This window comes from Meriones unguiculatus, chromosome 3, assembly GCF_030254825.1.
Source record: "Meriones unguiculatus strain TT.TT164.6M chromosome 3, Bangor_MerUng_6.1, whole genome shotgun sequence".
Lineage (NCBI taxonomy): Eukaryota > Metazoa > Chordata > Mammalia > Rodentia > Muridae > Meriones > Meriones unguiculatus.
Genome location: NC_083351.1, coordinates 91,936,618 through 91,948,796, shown reverse-complemented (window position 1 = coordinate 91,948,796; position 12,179 = coordinate 91,936,618). Strand labels below are relative to the sequence as shown.

General features: G+C 47.3%; 2 protein-coding genes across 6 annotated transcripts; one reads left to right on the top strand and one right to left on the bottom strand.

Moving 5' to 3' along the window:
* Window positions 1-1,045: 1,045 nt before the first annotated feature.
* Window positions 1,046-8,070, bottom strand: Ndufs6 (NADH:ubiquinone oxidoreductase subunit S6). 2 transcript variants are annotated; one of them, XM_060380362.1, is made up of 4 exons: window positions 7,914-8,070; window positions 7,311-7,364; window positions 1,492-1,614; window positions 1,046-1,224 (listed from the first exon to the last, which is right to left on the bottom strand). In XM_060380362.1, the coding sequence occupies exons 1-4, from the start codon at window positions 8,019-8,021 to the stop codon at window positions 1,141-1,143; spliced, it is 369 nt and encodes a 122-aa protein (XP_060236345.1). In that variant the 5' UTR covers window positions 8,022-8,070; the 3' UTR covers window positions 1,046-1,140. The 2 variants fall into 2 exon arrangements, with proteins under 2 accessions (XP_060236345.1, XP_021487110.1); XM_021631435.2 differs by having other exon boundaries at window positions 1,046-1,231; window positions 7,914-8,069.
* A 728-nt stretch (window positions 8,071-8,798) lies between these two features.
* On the top strand, window positions 8,799-11,849 carry Mrpl36 (mitochondrial ribosomal protein L36). 4 transcript variants are annotated; one of them, XM_060380361.1, is made up of 3 exons: window positions 8,799-8,867; window positions 10,659-10,887; window positions 11,120-11,849. In XM_060380361.1, the coding sequence occupies exons 1-3, from the start codon at window positions 8,816-8,818 to the stop codon at window positions 11,439-11,441; spliced, it is 603 nt and encodes a 200-aa protein (XP_060236344.1). In that variant the 5' UTR covers window positions 8,799-8,815; the 3' UTR covers window positions 11,442-11,849. The 4 variants fall into 4 exon arrangements, with proteins under 4 accessions (XP_060236344.1, XP_021487075.2, XP_021487074.2 ...); XM_021631400.2 differs by lacking the exon at window positions 8,799-8,867 and having other exon boundaries at window positions 10,568-10,842; XM_021631399.2 differs by lacking the exon at window positions 8,799-8,867 and having other exon boundaries at window positions 10,568-10,887.
* Window positions 11,850-12,179: the final 330 nt, after the last annotated feature.

Sequence of the window (12,179 nt, the reverse complement as noted above, 5' to 3'; positions counted from 1 at the left end):
AATGTGAAACACAAGTTAAGCATTATGAATACACAAATACTAAGGCACAGTTACTACTGTTAATCCTTTGTTATGTCTTTCAGTGCTTTTTGTTTTGTTTTGTTTTCCTTTAAATAAGATGTTGGGGACTGTTCCTAATTGACAGGGGTTGGGCCCTGCCCTGGTGATCCAGCTGCTTTGACTACACCACAGAGTCCTTGAGAGGAAACTGTATGACAAGTACAACTGCTTGCTGGCTAAGCCCAACTCCAACTCCGAAATCACTAGTGCTGGGTTTTTATTTTTATCATCATCCTCATCCTCACCACACGTCTCCATGACACCTAGATGATCCTGCAACTATTTCCAACCAGTAGAAGCTTTACTGGTGAAAAATGGTCCTTCCTTTGACTACCTAGACTTTTGTCTGCAGCTCCTAAAGCCTGAAACTGTAAGCCTCTGGGTCAGCCATCCAGTTCCTGGGCCTTGGGTCCAGGATTGCCAGCTCTACAAAAGCTCTCCTGGTATACATGATCATTGTACAGGTACAGCAAAAGAATCTTGACCAATGAAACTTTTTTCTGGGGTTCCCAAGTCCTCACCTCCTCCTTTGGGAGCTTCTGCATCCTCTTGGACTCCTTTCCAACAGCTGCTGCTATCAATGGTGTAATGCTGCATTATAACCCTGACTTAAATATGCAGCACATCTCTTCCTGGGCCAGCAACCGTAAATGTCTTTCAACAGGGTCTGAAGATACTCTGCTGGTGTAAGGATGAGGAGGGCGGACACTGCATCTGCAGGTGAGGGTACTGCTCGGTGCCACTCATACTAAGCCACAGGGAGTGTGTACAGGGCGAGGCAAGTCTGTCTTACTGCTCCTTCACCAGGCCACTTGCTCGGGTCATCCCACAGACAGAACTGCTGAGGAAGTGTCTGGTGCCCACACTTAGCAGGCAGCATTAGACGGGAGTATGCTCTGGAAGCAAAGCTGCCCCTGCTCATGTCTGCCACATAAGCATTCACTTCAGAAGTTCACACTACGAAAGGAATAAATAACTCACTGTCCATGGTGGCAGCATCCTTTATTCATAACAAGGGACACCATTCACAGAGCGGTGAGCTCATACCAAAACACCTAACGTGGAGATGCTCCACAGGTGTCAGAGGACCAACACACAATCCACACTAATGATGGTGCTGCTTGAATTGCAGGCCACAGTAGCCACACGTGCCTGTTTTTGTTTCTTTGTCCTGAAAAAATTCAAAAGGAAATATCTCTTAATTTTATATTTTACCTCAAATCCCAATAAGACAGTACACTGAAAGTAAGGTTAAACCTGAAATACACTGTCAACTAGAAACACCCATGAAAACATGAGGCACACTGAACTGAGAGCTATGGCTGTTATCTGGATCCACCCCCATGCACGGTGGGGACACCCAGAGAGCCAGGGCAGATGGCTGGGAGGGAAGGTGAGCACCAACAACCAGCAAGCTGCTTAGCACCATACCAAGTTTATGTACACCTTGGGGTGGCCCAGGGCACCACCCCCTCCGTCGCAGGCTATGATCCGATGCTCCACCTCATTCACTGGCTGTTCTGCTATCAAATCAATGGCAAAGTTCTCATTCACCTAGAAGGAGGAAAGGGAAGAAACAAACACAAAATCTTTGTGATTTTATTCGAATCTTGTGTACTGCACCCACCCAAATCCATGAAGTCAAAATGAGCCCTTCAAAACACAATTAAGTCAATTAAACATAGGCAGACACACATCATGTGCGCCTGAGATGGAATATTACTCCAAACTTTCAGACCTGGAACAGGGTGAATTCTCTAACATTGTCTGTGTTCACAAGACAAGCATCTCAAAGCTCTCCAACATTCTTTCCATTCACAAACAAACCATGTACTACTGGATTACTGGAGACCTAAGGGCCTGGGAAAATTCACCTAGAAAACCATCAGGGCCTAGAGTTATGCAAACATATGAACGCTTTGCTTCTTTATGGATTCTGGTCTGACTTAGTCCTACATTTCTGGAGTCAAGTTTTGATAAACTATCACCCTACAGAATTATCCATTTCAATTAAATTTTCCAGTTTCTATTCAGAGGTAAGAGGCATGGTCACTTAATGATGTTTACAATATCCCTCATCAATTAATTGCCCTTCCCTCTGGTCACTTGTATCTATCTGTTGTGTTCTATTTCAATCACACGGGTCACAGAGCAGTGAATAAGTAGGGTCTCTCCTACCAGGTTTCCTCACAGGGCTGGGATTTTACTCTGCGTACTTTCTAATCCAAGAGGCCACTTCCTGATCATATCGCACACATCTAGCAAGAGCTAACTTCTGCCCACTTAAAAACATACCCTGAATAGTTTTCTTCCACTGCTCCTGCATGTCGACAGCAGGCATTTCCTGGAGATGGTTCCTGTGTGCTGGACACTAACACACAGAAATCGTACCTATCCATCACGAAGCCTGCCACCATGTAGTATTAGAGCTGACCCCTCCTAACTTCTAGGACCGAGTCAAGGTGTACATTTTATAAAGCATAACACAGCTAAGCATATCAGTTACAGGGTTTGCTATAATTTTCTAGCTGTGGTACTGTTGCCGTGATCACGTGTTCTGAAAGTCAGCATGGTCTGAAGGTCAGTGTGTTCCAACACTTAGGTTCTGGAAAATTCAGATCAATTAACATGATATCCAATACTTGTTCCCAGACTACCTGGGCTAGTGGGACCACATGTGACAGAACAGAGCCAAGGTGCCACAAAATTACCTCAACTGACCATTGCAGACAGTGAGAGCCTACCAAGTGGGAAGAGGGAACCATTACACTATTTTTTCCATGTCAGAGCTTTCTTATTTTCCAAAATGACTCAAGCATCTTAGCTTGAAAGCAACAGGTACAAAGTCCAGAGGCTGAACAGAGCTATGGCTGCACTGGACTGCCTGAGATGGAATATTACTCCAAACTTTCAGACCTGGAACAGGGTGAATTCTCTAACATTGCCTGTGTTCACAAGACACAGTCCTCCCGAGAACAAAGTCCTCTACGAGCAGAGATCCCTATGAGCACAGTCCTCTGTGCTCACAGCCCCCTGCAACAGTTGGGCAGCACCTTGACTCAAGCATCTATAACAGCTAGTAAAGGCAGCGACCATACCAATGAAGCGCCACCATATAAATCCTATGAGTCTGCATGGGTGACAGCATGTCACAAAGGCCATACTAACAAACTCGCAGGAATCCATCAGGCAGTTGCGAAGCCTGGCCGTCTCCTTGTAGGAAGGACAGCTGACACCTCCACGCTGGTGACTGACAGGTGCCTGCCCTGCTGTCATTCAATCACTGCTCCAGGGCAGCCCTGACCTCCCACGATTAGCATCTGCTTCTTGGACTTGGTTCAAGGCAAGAATACAAAGAACCAGTGTGGTAAACACCCCAACCATGCACCAGATCTGCAGCGTGCTCAACCAGGCTCTGCCCTGCTTTTTCTACCCCAGGGGATGAGGAGGAGGGAAGCACTGCTGGGGCACAGGAGAATGCCCCCAGGAACAACTGTCAGGGACTGTCTCACACTGTGAGATGAGGCCTTTACACAGGAATGAAGTAGTAAGGCTTGAGCGCCATCCTTTCACTTTTTCTCTTGACGGTCAGTAGCTCGATTAGCAGAAGATACTTGGGCACAATCTGGTTTCCTTTTATTTCAAACTAAGATAAAGTTGCTAAAGATAAAACAGGATGCTACAAAATACATCAAGATCAATGCATAACTGAAGCTATCTGACTACCCAGGGAACTACCAAATGTTGAGATGTGGGCTCTATGAATGGAAGGCTAGCAGTGCTAAATCAACTCAAAGCTTGGTTTAGTTGTCACTCAGAATCACACACATATATATAGTGTATGTGTATATACATGTATATACAGATGTGTGTGTGTGTGTATACACACATGTGTAGCCTGTAAATCACAAGCACAACTGGAGGAGTGCCTACAGCAGCCTCCAAGCTGTGTATGACATCCAGCTTTGTCCTGGGCTGTTGAAATTTGTAGCTCCCTGGAGAGAAGCTGCCACCACTGGCCCCAGGTGGCCCCAGGTGGGGGTTATGAATTTATGAATAAATACCATCCTCTGAGAGCCTCACTTAAGACCAATGTTTCTGACAGGCCACAGCCTTCTAAATTCCTAAATTATGAACATAACTCTGAGGAGAGTCTGTCCCTTAAGGAGGTCTGTTTCTCAACATCGACAACAGAAAACCAGCACAGAACTGGGCACAACAGACCCAATCTCCTGGTGTCCTGTACTCTGCCCAACTGCTTAGTTTCGAACTGCAAGTGACACCTGCCTTCCATGGAGCTGAGGCGGCAGCAGCTCAGTGAAGCAAGGGCTCCCTGGAACACTCCGTGCTTCCCTTGACTGTAACAACTGGCTGCCCACTAGCCCCAGAGGTGAAGACCTGAGCTCCTGCAAGGATGAGTGCACTAGCCTGCAGCCCAAAGCACAACACCAGAGAAACAAAAAGTCCTGAAGTGTGGGCAAGACTGCTGTCACCACACCCTACAGGACTATATGTCCTCAGTATATGCCTGACAATCAAGTAACAACTGTTCTGCCTCTTCTTCAGAGGTCCCAGGGTACCATCTGCTCTAGGACATCAGGCCTGAGTTCTGGTCTCTTCCTTACAGAGTAAGGATACGTAAGACAGACACAGCATTCTCTCGGGATGAATATGCACCACACACCCAGATACTGGGCCCTTGTCAGGCATCAAACCTCCCAAGTCATGGCCAGCCAGGATCCTCCTGAAAACATCCCAGCCTTCTTGCAGAGACAGTCCAACTGCCCAGTATGGTGCAACCCACAGTCCTCAGATTGAATCCAGACACAACTCATTTCCTAACCTAAAACTGATAAAACTCAAGACTAGAAACAGGGAAACCGCTCAAAGAAGGTTCAGGAGAGAGAAACCCACACTTGTGCAAATCCAGAATGTGCAGCATCCGGAGGAGCCCTCTGCAAACGTGGAGCTAAATAACTGCTCAGGTTCAAACATGGTTTAGCAACTCTGTAGGTCTCTTAAAGTAATGGTTCAGAGGCACAATGCTTACCTGGTACATGTGGGGCCTAAGTTTCACACCCAGCACTGCCAACAGGATAAAAATGCTAAGGCCAAAACAAACATTTTAAATTATCTATGAGCCGAAAATCTGTGTGTAAAGAAAGAACACCTAAGCAGATGCCTTCCCATCACCCAACAAGCAAGTGTTCACCACAGAAAGATCACCTAGACACAGACAGTGCTGCACCAGGACAATAGTGTGTCTGAATATTACCCATCAGGGCCGGGAAGGACCAGGCCAGCTCCCTGTTGGCATACTGGTTCTACTGTCTCAGTTCATCTCAGTGTATCTTTGAACTCTTCCTTGTGACCCTCTACCAAGCCAGCCAGAAACCACAAGACAACGAAGCTAGGGACCAGGCTCGTGGCTTCAGGACACATCTGCTCCTCAGACGTTTAAGCCACAACCTTGCCACAAGACACTTGCAGTGTGAGGATGTGGAGATCAGCCACACCCCAGTAACACCTTCTGTTGATGCCCAGGACACCTGGGATAAATGCTGCACATCTGCTGGAACACACCTCCTCATCCCCAGGATCACACAGCAAAGGCACTGGGCCTGCCCAGCCTCCCAACATGGGTCAGTGTCCAGCTTCCAGCGTCACATTTTCACAGACAGCTGGAAAAAAATAACTTTCATGATGGTGTACTGAATTGTCATATTCTCAACACTACGTACCCTGGATGACTAAGGCAGGGGGAATATGCAGCAGGTATGAAACACCATCCTGGAGTACTGAAGGTAGGAGGTAGCAGGTGAACAACACCACACTAAAGGACTACAGGCAGGACTGTGACAAAGGCCACAATAATAAGGAACACCTAAAAGTAAACAGATCTGTCCTGCCACACTAGAAATGAAGATGCCTCGTGCTGCTCCCAAAGCAATCCACCTAGACACCTACAATGACAAATACTATGAAAAATATTCAGGAGTTACAAGGGAGAAAAATGAATTTTAGGTAGTAGTCTATGCTATTCACCCGAAGCCTATGTTAGCACGTAAGTTCCTGGTTTCCACCACTTAATGCAGACCCAACACACACATGCACTCTCTCTCTCTCTCCCTCTCCTGGCAGACATCAGAACCAATGCCAGCATTCTTTCACCAAACCTGGAATAGATCTTAGGATCCTTCTGATATCCAAGAAGTATAATCAAGGAGTCAAAAAAGAGAGAATACAAACTTCTTTGCCTCCCATTCATATGACACAAGAGGATTCTGGCTGAAACTTGAGAATAAAAACTCACATTTAACCAATTGCAGAGTAAGTGAGTTTGCTACACAGAAATAAAAAACTAGACCCAGGACAGTGTAGCCAAGATCAGAGAGGGTAGGGGAACTTTGATCTAGGGTATGGTAGAACAAAAAGAATCAAACTGATGGCAGAGGGAAGGAGCAGGACTGAAGGCAGACTTGTAATGCAAACATTCTGGAACCACAGAGGACAGACCATGAATTACCATTTTAGAGGGAAGAGTCCAGGAACTGTAGACCCAAGTGACAGAGAAACTTACTTAGGCTACACAGGTTGAGTAGACCCAACCTTCTATTTTTGTTTCCTAGCGGGAAGTAAATGACCTTTCCCTGTGTGGGGCACTGAGCCTACTCAAGTTAACCCTATCCTGGGCAAACATAGCACAATTTATTGATGAAAACTATAAAAATCTTACCTGGAAAGTTACCAGAAGAATAAATTTTAATAGTATATCTTCCTTTAATCTAGGAGATATTGTGCTGGCTAGTTTTATGGCAACTTGACATAAGCTAATATCTGTGAGGAAGAACTCTTAATCAAGAAAATGCCTCCATATGATTGGCCTGAGGCAAATCTGTGGGGCATTTTCTTAACTGATGATTGATGTGGGAGGGCACAGCTCACTGTGGGCAGTGACATCCCTGGACTGGCTAGTGGTCCTGGGTGCCATAAGAAAGCAGGCTGAGAAAACCATAGGGTGCAAACCAGTAAGCAGCACTCCTCCATACCTCACTTCAGTGCCCGCCTCAAGTTCCTTCCTGACTTCCCTCAGGAATGTGGCCTGAGAGTTATAAAATGAAATAAACCCTTTCATCACCAAGCTGCTTTGGGTCTTATCACAGCAATAAAAACATTAAGGCAAATACCAGACTGAAAACAAGATTATGCTTATGGAAACCTGAACCACTGTCATGGGATCTTTTACTTACCTCTTTCTGACGATCTACAAACCGAATCCTCCTGTAGTCTTTTTCATCATAAACCTGAAAAAAAAATAGTATTATCTTTACATTCGAATTCTGAATGACATCGCAAACATTACAGAATAAAACCATGTTCCCCTTGGTGTACTCCCACTGATGAGACAACCCAACAAGCAAATTGTACTTGTACTGAAGGAGTCCCACGGGACTGCAATGCAGACTGGAAACAAGCCCATGATCTTACAAACAGCCAACTCCAACAGCGACATTTCAGCAGATCAGCAGCGAACACAGCCCCTTTCTTTCTTTCCTTCCTTTTTCCTTCCTTCGTTTCTTTCTTTCTTTTTTGTTTCACTATTAGATTGAACGCTAGGGTTGCTTTATATACTATTATAAAACTTGGAACTTAATAATAAATATATGACCTAAAGACTGGGTGGATACCAACTCCCAACCGGAAGCCACTAGCTAGAAATCAGAGCTGGACAGTGGGCTGCTCCCCAAGGAGAGCCCAAGTAGGGCTGCGCGCTAGCCTGGTAGAAGCACACCTTGCTAAACTCCCTGCCAACGTCAGTCTCGGGTTCCAGGCGTGGCAAGCGCGGCCGTTACCTGGCCGGTGTGCGTGATCTTCTCCCCGCTCGGCGACACTTGCACCCCGAACCCCCGTGCAGCCCTGGGGAAAGCTAGCAGCCGGCGGAAGGTCAGCGCCGCCGCCATCTTGCTGGTGACCCTTGACCCAGCGCGTCGTACACGCGCCGACGCAGGCGCACAGCGGTCGGCGGGGCGGCACTTGTGGAACTTATTTCGTTCTACGGTGGAGCGGATTCGCTGGGCGGCCAGGCAGGTGCAGCTCCTGGCTGGGACTCCGGGCTGCGGGTTAACTGTGCGCAGAGTTCAGAGCTTAGTAGTGCGACCAAGGCAGGGAAGGTGGAAACTGAACATGCGCTCTATACGCTTTTATGGCAATGGAGAAAATGCCAAATTTCGATTTCTTTCTTTTTTCTTTTTAGTAAAGTCATAAATTGTTCAGCAGAAGAAACAGAACGTGCAGTGAACGTTACTTTACATGTGTTGGGACGGGAAAGGGAAACTTCTGAGCATTTCTTCAGCACAGCGCTAGTAAAGTTTCCATTTTGACTGCAAGTGAGTTTACCCATCATGGAAAAGCAGCCTCGAAAAGCGCTGCTTTGTACAAAGACCTGATGCAGATCTCAGTATGTAACTCTGGAAGGCATGTTGGCCTTGCCTGCGTCTCTTGAATCTGAGTCAGAACCTTCCTCAGAACAGTATACACTGTCAGACCTTAGAGTGGACAACTTTGCCCAGATGTGGCCAAGATGGAGGTGTGAGCCCAGGGGTAAAAGCAGGGCAGGTCACTAATTACCAGAAAGAGCCAGAAGCTAGCATGTGTTGTTTGGGGGCCCTTGGACAGGATTGGAGGCTGATGACCTGCCACTTGCCTTTCTGTCCTTCAGCTGTAACATAAGGAATAGGCGAGTGAAGACAAAAGGATGACCAGTAAGGCGGCGAGATACATGGATGCACACACAAAAGTCTTGCAAGGTTGGAAATTGCCCCTAACAATTACACCAACAAATGTGGGCCTAAGTTGCCCAGCTAGCCTTAAGCCCTGTAACCCAGGCTAACCTACTGCTCACCATCTTCCTGCCTCAGCCTTTGGAGTGCTGGGATTTCAGGCTTATGTCACCATGCCCTGTTCTGCAGCTTTGTCTCTTTCTCCCTCTTTTTAAAGGACTTATATATTTTTATTTTATGTGTATGAATATATGCATCAAAGTATGGCCACGTGTGTGGGTATCTAGTACCAGGAAAAGGATACAGGATCTCCCAGCAGTGAAGTTACAATTGGAGCAGCTGTGTGGGTTCTGGGAACAGAATGATGGTCCTTTGCAAGAGCAGCAGGTGCTCTTAACCACTAAGCCATCTCTCTAGCCCTGATTTGTCTCTTTTTAAAATCAGTCTCTCTCTCTCTTCCCTTCTTCCCTTCTCTCTCTCTCTCTCTCTCTCTCTCTCTCTTTCATTCTCTCTATCTTCTATCTCTCAGCTCTGGAGATTGAATTTAGGTCCTCAGGCTTGTGGGGCAAGCACTTTTGACTTCCAAGCCATTTTTCTGACCCAGAGTATTTTTAAAATGATAGAACTCTGGTATTAGTATTTTTAAATGATGTCACACAACAGATATTATATGAAAGAGATTTATTGGATAGAGGTGGCATGATAGAAAAAAGAGAGAAAGAGAAACATGGTGGAAGCACACCAGGAAAGAAAGTGAAGTGGAACCAGCAAGAGAGGAGAGTAAAGTGAGGAAGGTAAGAGAGACAAAGTGGCAGGTTGGTCCTTTTAGAGCTTGTACATGCACAGCTGAACTATACCTGTCACATACCTTGTGGTGACACATGATGACATAATAGGTTACTAGGCAACCCAGAAGCATGCTGCCTATATGCTAACATCTGGGGCCAAGGTATTCCCATGGCTAGTTACTAAGATGTACTAAGTGATCTTTGTGTGAAGTGTGAGACTGGGAGCCAGAGAGGACTTAGGGTACACATGCTGGTGATCCTACTTTGCTATACATAAATTAAGATGGATGGATTCACAAACTACCTGAAATCTGAGACATATTTAACATGAATTAACTGTAAAAGCCATAGATGGTATGAGTTCATTCTCAAACTCTTTCCACACGTCTTGGAGCTTTTCATGGTTTGTGGGGAAGAACTGAGCTGCCTAGCTAGAGCAGTGTCTGCACTTGTTCTCTTGGCCTTTCCCATGTATGCCAGAATGTCATTTAATGGAAACATATGACCTGTACATTTTGTCCCGATGTTGGGTTTTGTTTTGTTTCCACCCTATTCACTGTTGACAGTTTCTTTTATAGTCTAGGCCTGCATTTTTGTCTGATTTTGGGGGTTGGGAAGGCAGGGCTGAGACAGGGTTTCTCTGAATAGCCTTGGCAGTCCTGGACTTGCTTTGTAGACACCAGGCTGGCCTCAAACTCAGATCCTCCTGCATCTGCCTCCCTGGCATTCTTCATCCAATGCAGCAAATTGGGTAGTAAGGCACCTGTGGGAGAACAAGCCCAACTTTCACTCAAGGAAAAAGTTATTTACAAATAAATATCTTTTGAATACCAATAAAAATATTTGTCATGGCTGTTCTAAAAGTCTGGAGCAGTAGTGAGTGCTTTCTAAAGGACATTGGGCCGTTTTCAGCTCAAAGAAAACAACCAAATTCACTGGTTTCTAAGTGCTGGGATGACAGGCCTGCGCCACCGCGCCGGTTTTTTTGGTTTGGTTTGGTTTGGTTTGGTTGTTTATTTTGTCTTTGCAGAGCTAGCACACAGGACTCTTGATAAGAAAGAGGAGAGACAAGGAGGGGTGTGTCTCCCGGAAGCATGCTCCTCGGTCTTCCGCTCCAGGGCGCTTGTAATCCCACGTGACCCTACGCCATCTTCTTGGCTGGGGCGTCCCGCCCCAGTGCGCAGACGCGGAAGCTTCGGTGACCGGCACCCGAGGTGGAGTGGGGAGGATTTCGTCGCCCGTGGCACCCCTTCCCGGGCGTAGGTCTCGGGTTCCGTGGGCGGCCGGGAGTGCGGGCGGGGTCCCTGGCCGGGCTGTGCCTCCGGAATCTGCGGCCTCCCGGGAGCGCGCAAGCCGGGCCACGTGGGGACGCGGAGCCGGGAGTGCGAGGTGACCGCTGTGCTCTGACCTCTGACGCCAAGTAGCCTTGCAAAGGGAGCGCCTGGGGGTAGTCAGACTGCAGCAGCCCTGACCACGCTTCTCTCCCCCCAGGTCTGGCCTCAGCATGGCCGCCCTGCTTGTACGGAGCGTGGTAGCTTCTGTCGTGGACCCGCTCCTGCGCCTGAGTCGCCTCTCTATGAAGCCCCGGGCCTTCTCCTCGTTCCTGCTGGGGACCCTACCGAGCGCCAAACCCTGCGCGGAGGCGCGCGCACTTCTCTGGGGCCACCCCCTGCCGCACCTGCAGCCGTCGCAGGGCTTCAAGACCAAGGATGTCCTCAAGAGACGTTGTAGGGACTGTTACATGGTGAAGAGGCGGGGGCGGTGGTTCGTCCTCTGTAAGACCAACCCCAAGCATAAGCAGCGGCAAAGGTAGCTCTTGCTTTCAAGCAGTGTCCATGGGGAATTCGTTTCACCTTATCAAAGAAAAATAAATCAAGCATTCTGTAAGATCTGTGGGCCTTAGGGCTTTGTTGAGCCCCCTTTCCCCCCACACCATAGCCCAGTTCCTTCAAATCTAGTCAGACCAGAGGTGCAGATGAGGAAGGATTGTTACTGTTCTGGCTCTGTAACCCTGACTAACCTGAAACTTGGCAGAGAACCCTGCCTCTGCCTCCCTGGCATTCTTCATCAAATGCAGCAGAATTCAATGCTTTAAGAGGCTGACTGGTCCGGAAAGCTCATATGGGGAGCACAACAGTGCCAACCTTTACTCAAAGAAAAACTCTTTGACTCTAAATATCTTCTGAAACCAATTAAAATGTTTGTCAAGACTGTTCTAAAACTGTGGAGTAGTTCTGAGTGCTTTCAGAGGGAGGTTGGTCCATGTTCATCTCAAAGTAACAAAGCACACTGGCTTCTGGAGGAAGCTTTAGACTGCTAGACTCCAGCAGGCTTTCAAAGTTTGCATTTGTCAGTATTCAAAAGTGGGCCTGGGTGTGTGCTCTCCAGTAGGTGTTGGTTGGCGCTGTTTATTTTTGCGGTCTAAATCTCAATAGTCCAGGTTCACCTGCTGTGGTGTACCGAATGATTCCAGGCTACAGCAGTTTCTGTGGCCCTGTGACGAAGGCAGAGTGCTGTGAACCTGCTGTCCCTCAGAGGGGACGACATCTGT

What these genes read in the sequence shown, in the direction of transcription:
- Mrpl36 (XM_021631399.2), top strand. Translation starts at nt 10,583, where the DNA reads ATGACAGGCCTGCGCCACCGCGCCGGTTTTTTTGGTTTGGTTTGGTTT. An exon ending in CGTGGCACCCCTTCCCGGGC is followed by an intron (nt 10,888 to 11,119) that starts GTAGGTCTCGGG and finishes CTCTCCCCCCAG; the next exon opens with GTCTGGCCTCAGCATGGCCG.
- Ndufs6 (XM_060380362.1), bottom strand. Translation starts at nt 8,021, where the DNA reads ATGGCGGCGGCGCTGACCTTCCGCCGGCTGCTAGCTTTCCCCAGGGCT. An exon ending in AGATCACGCACACCGGCCAG is followed by an intron (nt 7,365 to 7,913) that starts GTAACGGCCGCG and finishes TTTTTTTTTCAG; the next exon opens with GTTTATGATGAAAAAGACTA. An exon ending in TTGTAGATCGTCAGAAAGAG is followed by an intron (nt 1,615 to 7,310) that starts GTAAGTAAAAGA and finishes TCCTCCTTCTAG; the next exon opens with GTGAATGAGAACTTTGCCAT.